At 38.5% G+C, this 12,731-nt stretch overlaps 1 protein-coding gene across 1 annotated transcript in view; it reads right to left on the minus strand.

Annotated features, from left to right (window-relative positions):
* Nucleotides 1-426: 426 nt before the first annotated feature.
* Nucleotides 427-12,731, minus strand: part of ZNRF2 (zinc and ring finger 2) — a 52,199-nt gene continuing 39,894 nt past the window's right edge. Inside the window, 3 exon segments of the mRNA XM_079299471.1 lie at nt 427-909; nt 2,020-2,097; nt 2,786-2,891. Coding sequence (XP_079155597.1) covers nt 2,040-2,097; nt 2,786-2,891 — 164 coding nt within the window. The 3' untranslated portion in view covers nt 427-909; nt 2,020-2,039.

Genomic DNA, 12,731 nt, shown 5'->3' on the forward strand with positions numbered 1-12,731 from the left:
GGCAGCCTGGAGATGAGAGTAGTACAATAAAATAATTACCTGAAACATCTTTAAAAAAATACCCGTTAAACAAATTACCTTAACTGGCAGCACTTAAAACTGGTAATTCTTTTCTTTTTCCTATTTTAAAAAAAGTTGCATAGCTGTAAGATTTTGCTTTGCTGCATTTCTTTCTGTCGTTTTGACTCATAAGCAGTAAAAGAGACGTTTTAGTTACTTAAATAGCAATACAATGTGCAGATTTCAACAATCTCTATAGCTTGATCAATATAAATTAGTTACCTGTCTTGATTTTACTCTTTGGACTGCATTGTGACAAAGGTTTAGTTACAAAACTTGGAAATACAGTATTCCTATGCAGAGCGGTTTATGTGTTCTGTTCTTGAAAAAAGTGAAGAACGTAAAACAGGGTGTGAATTCAGTAAATTAAGGTCACACTGTTAGATTTTATTTATTTTGCCATTTACTGTTCTTCAGCCAAGGAGAAGGTGAAAACGTTCTCACTCGAATCTGGGGCCATCCCCCTGCAAGGGTCTCAGAGAGCACGTATCGAACGTCTCCACTTCCACTGGAGGCAGTAGGAAACATGTCCAATAACTCGCTTCTTCACAGAACCAAAAGTTAGGCTGAAAATAGGAACTTTGGCCTTCAATACAAAATAGTGTCAGTAATGTCTCTGGGGAGTAGATTGTTACAGGATGTGCAGCATTTTCAAAATCCCTGTGTGTCCTTTGCATGAGTGTTTGGTATACCGAGCACTACTGGAAAGTAACAGTGTCTGCAATGCTTTGTCTGTGTCACTGTCCATGTTTGCCTTTTTCAGCCACAAAGAACTAAGTCTCAAGCCAGGCACGCTGTGTTCAGCAAGGGAACCTCACATCTCCTATGTTTTCTGATCAGTGGAAGCAGCTGTTGGAAAAGCAGAAGACAAAATACCATTATTTCAGTACAGAAACCATTCTAACAGCAGGAACACAACCACTGAGTTTTCCTTTCCCTTTTTTCCTAAGTTATCACAATCCCTGCTGTGGAAAAAGCAAACAGAATTTAACATGAGGCTGGACAGCCATAAGCATGTACAGAGACAGAGGTGCTCACAAACAGCATGCAGCCTTCTGCCACAACCAGAAAGTGGGGGCAATACAGGAAATGTGTTTATTAATTTGGCTAACACTGCCCTGAGGTTAAAACAATTATCTCCGCAGCAGGGTATTTTCCTTGAGGTTTTCTTTGCTATCCCTACAACACAGACACATGAAGCAACATGAAACAAGTGCACAAATAAATTCTAGTCATGAATACTTCCATTTTGGTTTTTATTTAAATTTCCCTCAGAATAACAAAACCAAACTCTCAGCTACCAGACAGAATTTCAGCTATCTCTATTTCTCTGTGAATTATGATGATTATTGGTGTGCTTTGCAATGAGCTTAGGGGCAACTGTTTCATGTAAGATAAAGTTTCCGAGTTAGTCAACTGAAGAGTAAAACTATCCTTTGAACTTTTAACACAGATTGCAGATCTGCAATCATTAACACAAAACATAGGCTGGAAAAAAGTGAACTTCCATGAGATGGGATGGAAAGAAACATGCAAACATTTTTTATTTATTTATGTGCTTTAAAGATACTGGAAAGCATTAACATTAAAGTAGTTTTGAAAATACCTAGCTTCAACCTTTTCATATGATTCCAAAAGCCTTCTGTCAGAAATATATGCCAGTAGTAACAGAACAATCCAAAATTACACAATTGTATTACTTTAATTTTGTTTCATGTCCATGGAAAAATACTCTTAGAAAGTTCATGCTAAAGGTTTCTTGACACTGACTTGCCACTTTCCAGTACCAAAACTGGAAAGCCCATGCCATGTAAGGATGTAGAAACCTTTTGCCTATATTGCAATATGATCAATCCTTACTGATTAAAGTTCTGAGACACAGCAGTAAATTCAAAATTTAAAAGTACAGTTATTTTAGATAATTAAGATATTGATTGTTGGAACATAAATAAACGTTACCTAAAAAAATGAATCTTGTCTTAATCTGATGGATGCTCAGGGCAAGATCTATTTACTTCAAACCATTCATCTATGCAGCTGTTGGATACAAGACCAAAAAATGAAAAAAATTAACATGAATACTAGTAACATTCAGCAATAGGATATGAACATAAATTGGTTTCTCAATTTCAGTGACAAGCAGAATTTTATATTATACAAAGAAGCATATGCATTTACACACATCACTGGAAAAATTAATAACCCCAAACCACAGTAATATTTGGGTATTAAATACTGTTGAAAACCTAAATTTCTTAAGTGTTAAAATTTTCTAAGGAAACATTTTACAAATTACAGATTTTATACACAAGTAAATTCACTACTACTGTGATCATCTTGCTTATATCGTTCATTGACTTTTTACTTTCTGTAAAGACACTTACGAAAAAAAAGTATGAAACAGGTTAAAAAACGTTCCCCATCTCAACTCTATAAGCATTTGACTTAAGCCCATGTGACCTAAGCTCCTCAGCCATGGTATACATTCCTTCCCCATCCAGGTGATTTTCCAGAAATGAAGATCTTGTAGCAGGGAAAATTAACTTCAAATACATTTGGTAAAGATACAGAAAGATGCCATTTAAAAAACATCTTCAAGGTTGCTACTGCTGTTTCTTTGTTGTTTTTAAGTGCAAAAAGCAACTAAGTTGAAGCACCCCTTAAGAAGAGTTACCCCACAAATGCAACCGTCTCAAATTTTATATCCATCCTAAGGAATACTTGCCCTTTATGATATATGCAGAGGCAAGGCAGCCGTGCTATAGTATCTCCTTGCTGCAGCTCTTCCAGGCATATTGCACACTCCCCAGCATCTTTACTCAGCACATCCTCTGAGGAAAGAGCACAAAGTGAATGGTTAAGAATCAGACTACTACAAGCAAAAATTTTCTTTATTCAGAACATCAAGGACAGCTACAGAAGAAGGTATTTTTTTGTCCTGCAGAAAGGTAAGGATCAGTGATACACCAACTGACTGAAGATTCAACATGAGAACCCATGTTCAGTCTTCAACACGGAGGTTAGGTTCAAGCCTGCATGTAACACATCTCTGACAAGGCACTGTAGGTAAATAATTATGTAAAGTTCTTCCTAGCTCCTATACACTTAGCCTGTCATTTGATTTTTCTACTCTCCTACTCATCTCTCCTTTATACATCTGGCTTTCTTTAACCAGCCTTGCTGGCGACTCATATTTCGCACCTTCAACCTCTTCTCAACACACCAGCATGTTCTACATCCCATCCACCTTTTTCTCAGAGTAAAGTATGAAACTTAACTTAGGAATGTGAGGTTTCCATGAAGGAAAGATCATTGCTGTATGGCTCCAATGACTCCTGGAGACACTGAATTTTTTACAGCATTACCAAGTCCCAGAACAAAGGAGGAAAAAGTAAATTACTAGGAATGCATAAGAGTTGGCTTTCACTAAGAAGTTTCTGGGAAATCATATTATTTTTAATAAAAACCTTCTCTCTTGGACACTCCTCTTAGCCAGAATGTGGGATGCAGAATTCAGTCTTAGCACGAAGCAAAACAGAAGATCACATAAGGCCCTGTTTGCCAGATGCAGATTAGAAGTCCCTGTGAGACACAACCTCACACAGTCCACAGGGCACTCCCAACAAGAGACCACATAGCAACCAAACTGGCAGATCAGAAAGGTGCATACTTGGCAAAGTAAAGTCCGTGTGTTCAAGTTTCCATGGTTTTATGGGAAAAGCTTCCCCTTCTTTGCCAAAAAGCACCTCAAGTGATTGCTTACAGAGAGAACCTTTTGCAGCTATGACTGAGAAACAAGCAGCTCTATGCTGTTTTCTCCTGTGGCTCTATCACCACTGGCATTCCAAACATAGAGTATGACAGACAACTAGGAAGCTACCTTGGCAGCAAGAAAGTAGAAGGATAGGTCTACATTGTTTTCATTAAATGACATCAGCTGTCTTGCAGGTACTTGGGTTTCTAAAGCAGTGCTTATTTCAGTCTCCACTATATTCATTGGCTATGCTAAAAATACTGTATAATACCATGTGTGTAGCACCTTCATGGAGATGTGAAAAATATCTAGCATGAAGTGAATTATTATAAAGAAAAATATTCAAAACAAAATAATAAACAATATACATCCACCACAAAGAAAAATTTAAAATGCATTTTACACACAGTAAACTCCTGTTGTTCAATCAGAACCTGTAAGCTTCTCAGAACTTTAGAGATACTGTGGAGACAAGGTACTTCAAAATAATACAAAAGATTTTAAGAACTCTTACCTGTCAACTTGCCCAGAAGAGGGTGCTAAGGATAAATAATTCCTTGAGGTTGGATTTTGCTATTTGGCTGCTTGGGGGTTTTTTAATACAAAGGTATCCTAATATCTGGCACCAGGAGGCAAATACTCTGCAGACATTGTCTGGCTACAGAGATACCAATATCTGGCTACAGAGATATCAATATTTGTCTGATGCTGTCAGACTTCATCCTCCTAGATCACCTCTTTGCACAGCTTTACAAGAATTCCTGTGAGCAGTTCTCTTCTCATAGTTAGGTTGTAGGAAGCAGCACCATTAATAATTCAAACATATATCATACATACAGAGCATACTTGACAAAAGTAACTTTTCCCATAGAGTCCCTTTATCAGATTTCTTTTCACAGCTGCTACCCAAACCAAAATGGGATTAAGATATCTCTAGTGAATTAAATCCCAGTCTCACTCCCTCAAGCATTCTCGAGAGGGAAGCATTTAGTCAAGCTTTGATAACAGAAATTAAAAAGATGCCCGATAAAAATGCAGTTTATAAAAGAAAGCATTCCTGTGAACAGCTTTCCCATCGTTCTCTACTGTACATGTCTGGCTTATCCTGCACTCCCCAGATTGCACAGCGCTTGGGTCCGAACTCCCACTGAGCAATTTAACAATGTTCTGCATGTTTTGGCTAACATTAGGGCATGATGCCAATTTAAACATTTGTATCTCCCACCAGCCCCAGTCTAAGTGTCTGACACTCCTTTTCCCTCCAGTATTCCTGTACTCTCCCACCTGCCAGTACTGGCCCTACTGCACAAGTCCCTGGCAAGCAGCTTGCTGCCCTCCCTGGCTTCACCCCAGGCTTTCCAACTGGGATGAGCCACCAGGCACACACTGGGCTTTGCCCAGCCATGCCAGAGAGAGCTGGTGCAAATGATGGCTGGCACAGACTGGACCTCAGAAACATGGTGCATTCTGCCCCCTCTGTAGAAGGGGTTAACAGGTCTCAATGCTCCTCTTCCTCCAGCATAATGAGGAATCAGCATACCCTACTCGTGTAAACCTCAGGAATCCTACCTAAGGCTCTTGTGCATAAATACTGAAAGTATGAGTACAAAAAAACAACTCCTGTAAATGCCCATGTGTAACTTGCACATTAACATACTCCAAAGCCATATAATTAAGATCATAATTAATTACACACATAAACTGAATGACAACAAAACCAATCCTTCACAGACTTATGACACTTGGATCTGACTACCTTTTCACCATTTTAGGTGATTCAGATCATCAATCTCAGATAAAGAAAAAGGAGTTAATAATCCTGTTAGACATGGATCCAGTTAGAATTTGTTCTGTACTTGTTTCATACAGCACTCTCCTATACCAACACTGACTTGTATCAGATGGAAGTCAGTTAAAGGGCCATTTAACGACGACTTTTAAATGCATCTGTTACAGAAAAATCTGTATATCATTTTGCACAGAACCACTGCAGTCTCAAAAGGTTTTTTGTTTACATCTTTTTGTGCAGCAGAGTGATTCAGCAGATATATTTTATTTTATAATTTTTCCCTTTAAAAAAACCAACCAAACAACAAAACACACAAACCAAAAGAAAGAGTAAAGCAGCTTAAAACTTCATCAATGTTATGATTAAAACCTTTGTATCAGTGTATTACCTAAATGGAACTGGGAAAAGGAAACAAACCACATTTTTCCATTTCGCCCACATGTGGGTACATACACAAATACCACACCCCACATCCACCTGCACTGCACCTAATAGGAGGTAAACACTCCTCCACCTTCCCAGCTACTTGAACAAGTATTCACTAGCCAAAGACTGGTGTCAAAGATGAAATCTTACAAAAGAGCAAGGAGTTGCAAGAGCTCCTGAGTCTGCTCAAGTACTTATTCCTCTTCTCCTCCATCCCTGGCTACCACTGTTTTAACTTTGGGCTGTCAGTAATTCTTCCTCCTAAACTTCTGCTTTTATAGCAAAATAGATAGTATAGGATTAAAAAGCAGGCATTCTGGCAATTTTGCACATCCTTTACCAACCCAAAACTTTTCCTAGAACTTTTGAAAATACATCCAATAATTATGGAAGCCACCAACTCAGCCATTATGAGGATTATAGGCAATATCTGTGACTGAAGTGTCTTTAAACTGAGGACTGCAAAAGCATATGCACTGCAAACCTTCTAGATAAGGTAATTCAAATCTGTGCTGGTGCTTTTTGTTTTTCCTTTTAAAACACAGGCAGATATAGCCCTAGGCTCAAGAAACCCAAGTCAAAACTCATGGAGATGTCAATATATTTTGGGAGCTTTTATTTTATAGCTGTAGTATTTTATTTCTCTCTGGGCATTCACTGGAAACAGAACACCAAGCTAGGAACACCTTGACCCAATTAAGTATGACAACTTTTCAAAATGTCTGTATTTATTCTAAAATGTAAAAGCTTTTAAAAAATGCCCATGGAAGCTGCCATCACAATTAGCTTGTTGGAAAAACAACAGCTATTTAAAAATATTGATGAAACTTTAATAAACAGCACATTACCATGTATTTGTTACACATTCAACTCTGAAGCTGGTGACTAAAAACTACATTATTCTAACACTAGAGACTCTATGCTTGTTTTTAAATGGAGTATGTAGAGCTCTAGACATCTAGAAACCAATATATTTGTTCACATGTAGAAGGTGAATTCTTCCATATTGCAGAATTTATTAAATATTTTTACTGGTATTACCTCTGCTGATAACACAAGGAGTCAAGGAGAATTACCACAGGTACTTTATTATTCAGCAGCCAGGAAGCACATGTGTATGTGATTACATGCTTATTAAATGTTACTGATTTGATTTACTAAATCTTTATGACTTCTGTCACATCTGTTTTTCTCCCTCTCCATTTTTTTCCTGGCTGTTTCTTACTATGCTTTCGTCCTCTTCACATTCATTTTCCCTAAAATGTGTTCTCTCTAGACCTGTATTTTCTACTACTCCTCCTGCCCTCCATCATCTCATTTAATTCTCTGTTGCAAAGCAGACACTGGAGGAAGGAGGAAAAGAGAATTTTTTTTTTAACTGATACAAATTATATGGACAGCCTTCCTATATGGGGTTAATGCCCTTGGGAGAAGTAGATCTAGAATGGAAGGAAAACCACTATGAACAAGATGTGCTTCTCTCATATAACTCAGTGATTACCTCTGCAAACTGGTATTGAGTGTAAGCAAAACCTGTCTTTCCCAGTCCATCCTAAGCACTAGGAGAGCCAGCAGTTTCTTTGACATTACAGCTGTTTTTCAGTATTCTGGCTGCCACAATACTCTTGATTCTCTAAGGATCATTCTTGGATGACCAGGTCAACCATCCACTGCTGCTCAAAAGTTGAGGCAGAAAGATGTTCTGAAGGACAGCCGATTCTTAAGTGCTCAGAGCTCTCAACAGAAGGAGCAACATCATTCAGTTGTCACTGCAGATGCTTATTTTGCCACTCAGCTGTCACAGTTACAGGGTCAGTCAGCAGATTGAGCAAGGCAGAGCTGAAGCCATTATCTTAGCTCACCTATAAAGACTGTGCTTTCACAGGCAGAAGTGGAACTTCACTACCCTCAGCAGGGAACACACCTTCTGAAGAAGTGGTAGGTTCTTAACTAGAAACATTTTTTGCTCTAATGTAAGCCACCTCCTGTGGATCACACATAGAATGGAAGATATTTAACATCCAATGTTTTAACTTGTACCACAGCTAAGCTATATTCAGGATTCACAACACCACGAAGTTGAGCAGGTGAATAACTCAAATCCAAATTCCCCTGAATTACTTAAATACAAATTCCCTTTTATGCTTCTGAAAAAACCCAATACCCTTGTGCTAATCAAAAAAGCACAGGTGCTAACTTTTTGTGCATACAATAACCCCAAACACCACTGCACACATGACTCATGTGGTAATACCTAGAACTTAAGCGATCCACAAATACCTTCCCAGCCACAATATACAAAAACTAAACCTCTCCAAAGCAAGCTAACAAGTTACAACAAATTTATCACTTCATCAAATACTGACAAAGTGCTTGATGAATTGCTGGGTTGGGGTGTGTGGTGATGTTGTTCAGTATCTCACTCTTCATCCCTTGCAACATGGCAGTCCATTACAATTTCCAACTCAAACTCCAAGTGTTATCCTTGTTTTCCCCACTCCTCTCATGTTACTCAGTGTTGGTCCAGGACTGAGACAGCTAGCTATGTGCAAACAGATACCATCATGAAAGACTTCCTGCACACCTGCTTTGGTGCTCCCTCTCCTTCAAACACAAAAGTAAAGGGGAGGGAGCACATAAAACAAAATCACACAAGAAAAATATTTGCAGAATTGGGCCTAAGTGGCAATACCTGTGTAGCAACATCAGGCTGAGATGGAAGGAGATGGTTGCAGAAGTTTCATTGTTTCTTAGCTAACCCACATTTGAAGAACTGGATTTAAATTTTTGTGGGACATTCTGAGCTTAGTAAATTCTGAGAAATGGCTAGATACTTCCTGTTCAGACAGATAACAATCAGGTCTATGGTAGAGAAAAAGTACTTCTGGTTAGATGAAGATAAAAACTGAAACAGTAATGATAGAAATATATTTTAGAGAGCAGGAATAAAATAGGCTGTGTTGTGTAGTCGTAGTTTACCTAAACAGAATTGTATCCAGGTAGTTAATATAGAAGGCAGAAGCATTTGCACACTGAGGAACACTGAGTTCTTCTGTAGAGAGATTTAGCTTCAGCAACCACAAGAGAAACAGCTGGAGCTATATATACAGGGTGCCAATACAAGTTATGGTTCTGAAATAAAATAAAAATGTAATCCCAATTATAAATAACACCAGCTTGATACAATATCGAATTAGGGTATCTTGCTCAGAGACAAAGTCAAGTTTGCATCTCAGGGCCCCCAGTGAAAAGCTAGGCTTTGCAAAAAAAGGCCCAGTAGTCAGAGAAATAAAGCTCCTCACTTCCAAGCATCCATATCCAGTCATTCCTGTGTTATTGTTATCAGTGTACCAGCTTTCTCAGTCCATATTTACACTTCTGGCAGAATGTTGGGGTGAAATAGGTACCCATAATAGATAAATTCTATTAGTCCAACTGGCCATGAAATGCCTTGTTCTCCCACCTTGAGATTTATTGCCAGTGACTATGCCTTTCCACAGTAATTCAAGATTTGTTCTCAATACAATTATCTGATTGACTCTAAAAATACTTCTTAAGTCTTTCCAATGTCTGTTAAATCAGTCTGCTTACAGTTTAGGATGCCTTTGGACATTAAATAATCTCAAGGTAGCTAAATAACTTTCTCCTGTTGCACTGACTTCTAAACATAAGTTCCATTTACCACATTTGTAAGTACCATGTCTTTAAATTGTCAAATTTTAGTCCAGCTATGGGCCAAAGAGCTGCACCTGTTCATAAATGAACCATGAATAAACAGTCTTGTCCTCCAGAACATGACATGAAAAGACTTTATGTCAGCCTTCCACATCTTGTACTAAGTACCCACTCCAACTGAACTGACATATTTGTTTTTTGAATGAGGGGTACCTTGTTCTTGAAGAGTCTTCCTTGGCATGCTGTATTTTGTCCCAAGGCTTACCCTGCTCCTGTCAGAAACATTGCTTATGGGAGACAATACTTCTAAATACTGTCTTCTCAGGAGGTGACTGGGTGAAAACATCTTGAATGCAGCCATAGGGAACTTGTGCCTCAGGTAAAAACCCACCATGAATGGTGCTCCCTAGGACATGCTGCCTGAAATAAAGTTGCTCATTGCAGCACATGGAATAAGGAAGCTGCCTTCAGGCTGGTTTCTTGGGTTTTCATCAGTACTACATGACCCCACAGGTTATCACGTGTTAATCTGCAATGTCAGGAGATAAAAGCAGCATGTAAAGGGGCAAACCCACAAGAAACAAAACAGCAGCAAAACAAGATACCTTAGGAAACAGGATAAATAAAGAATCACTGGGGGAATACATCCTCCTTGGCTCCATGAGTAAGAATGATTTACACTTCTCAAGGCTGAGTTTACCATCAAAAAGGATCCTATACCACAAGCATGTTACAAAAGGAGGAGTGGTTGATTAAATGGCCAGAGGCAACCAGCATGTATTGCTGGCAGTCTGCTGCATTTAGAGAGGATCATTTCTTACAGGGAGCTGCAGATAGACCTGGATGAAGGAAACTTAAAGAAGCAGGCAAGAAAGTATAGAAGTGTGGGATCCACACATGTAAATCTTTTATAATTTTTGTTTTTTAGGCGTAAAACAAAGCAAAATATTTAAGTGCTGCTTATGTGTACCCACCAATCCACACCAGTACTAAGAAACTGCTAAGATAAATGAAAAATCAACTTAGATCTATTGAAAAGTTGGGATTGCAATCCAGAAATCCACTTCAAAGGCAGGTGAACCGTACAGTTTCCACTTAAGCAATAGGCAGGGTTACCAAGCAGGGAAAATAGGAGACCTGAACTCCAGCTTGTCTTGCATAGCAGATAACTTCTTTATCAAATATTCAAAAAAAAACCAAAACCCAAATCCAAAAAACATAAACCCAAACCCACCAAAAAAACAGCCACTCAACCAACTAACCAAAACAACAACAACAACAAAAAAAACCCAAAAACTCCACCAAAGCATATAGCCCCAAGACTATTTATCTATAAAAGCTTCTTTTGGTAGTAAATTACTTGGGTATCTGAGTCAATGATTTCATGAAGAAAAGCTACCACTGTGGTCAGGAGAAGGTTGAAAAATTCCTTCCAAATACAGTGCAGAGACAGGTCTCTTCCCATAACTTTACTATCAGAAGACTTTGCTCAGATGCTGTCTGTTAAAATGAGCAACATTTCCAAATCAAGACTGGATGCTATTACCAACAATGTTCTTAAAAACTTGGCAGGTAAGGCAGAGCACGGATGTGGCAGAGGAAACAACAGAATATGACCGTCTGATCAAGTTGAAGGAAAGATCTAAGTTGGATAAGGTCTCACAAGTGCAGGATGTTGATTTGACTGTTCAAAAAGATCCCCACTGAGTTTAGGAAATCCCTTTTGCTTTGTCAGCTTTTTTAAGTGACTAAATTTATTTTATCCCCAGCACAAAAGGAGACATAAAAGATTGCAGAGAACAGTTTTCCAAATGGCAAGTCTTCAACTGCTCACCATCACTGAAACTACAGCCAGAAGCCAGAGAATTTGTTTTGCAAAGATTTTCAAGTAAGATGTTTCATTCTTCGTGGTCTGTAATGAACTAGGAGTGTGACAGAGACACGCTGGCCTAATGAAAAGTGTGATAACTCACACCTGACAGAAGGCAGATAAAACAAGCACATTAGAAAACTTCACAGAAGGAAAGGGTAGGGCAGTTAAGTGTCTCTGAACAACAGAGGCAGAGAGAGGGAATGAAGGGAAGCAGCTCAGATGAAGTTATCTATTCTATCAGTCTGGCCAATATGGGTTTCTTTAATGGTGACTTGTTTTGAAATTGGATGAAGGATTTGATGTTCATGTTTTGTTCACTTTGTCCTTTTTCAGGTTCCTATTCCAGGCTTCCTACAGGTGCCCTGAGCACAATGAGTTTTGCCAAATATTTTTTCCAGTCTTTTAACACTGGCCAAGTAACTGACTCATTGCAAGCAGAAGAGTTTGGTTTGATCTGATGCAAAATGAGTGCACAGGGAGATGGCATGAAACTATGAGCCTAAGGTAAAACAGGAGGGGGGGAGAAAAAGCAGGTGTGTGTGACTAAGACACTATTATTAGGGAAGATACAATGCATTACCAAGCAATACACAAGGAAAACACTGGTGCCAAAACTCAGTGTTCACGAAGTCTGGCTTATTAACCCCAGTGCCAGGTGCTAGGCCTAGAAGGTACTTTACCCAGCAGGCTTCAGATCAGCCTTCTCCAGATCAACACAATGTCTAGTGTTAACATGCATACACGAGACAAGGATATAAATCACTGCATAATTTTTTACTTGTCTATCTCTTCTGTTCCCAGCAGACAGACTTCTTTTTACAAGCTATTCCATTCTAAATGCAATTATCCTTGTGATATAGATGGAATGCAAAACATGTTTGAATGCAAAAGGTTCTGATAACATCAGATATTTAGTCAGAGTTCTCAAAGTTATCTCCATTTTTCTGCTCTACTCTAACCCATTATCCAGTATTATAATTTATTGCACCAAGCATAGAGATACAGTATTTCTGGTGCTAACAGGTACCTACAGGTTATTATCCCAGTGAGATACTGAGTATGTAGGTATTAAATTGCAAAAGTATAAAAAAATGCAAACAAAAAAAAAAAAAAAAAGAAACCACCAATAAACCTTCCTATTAATTTTAAAGCTA

Source organism: Erithacus rubecula (genome assembly GCF_903797595.1).
Source record: "Erithacus rubecula genome assembly, chromosome: 3".
Lineage (NCBI taxonomy): Eukaryota > Metazoa > Chordata > Aves > Passeriformes > Muscicapidae > Erithacus > Erithacus rubecula.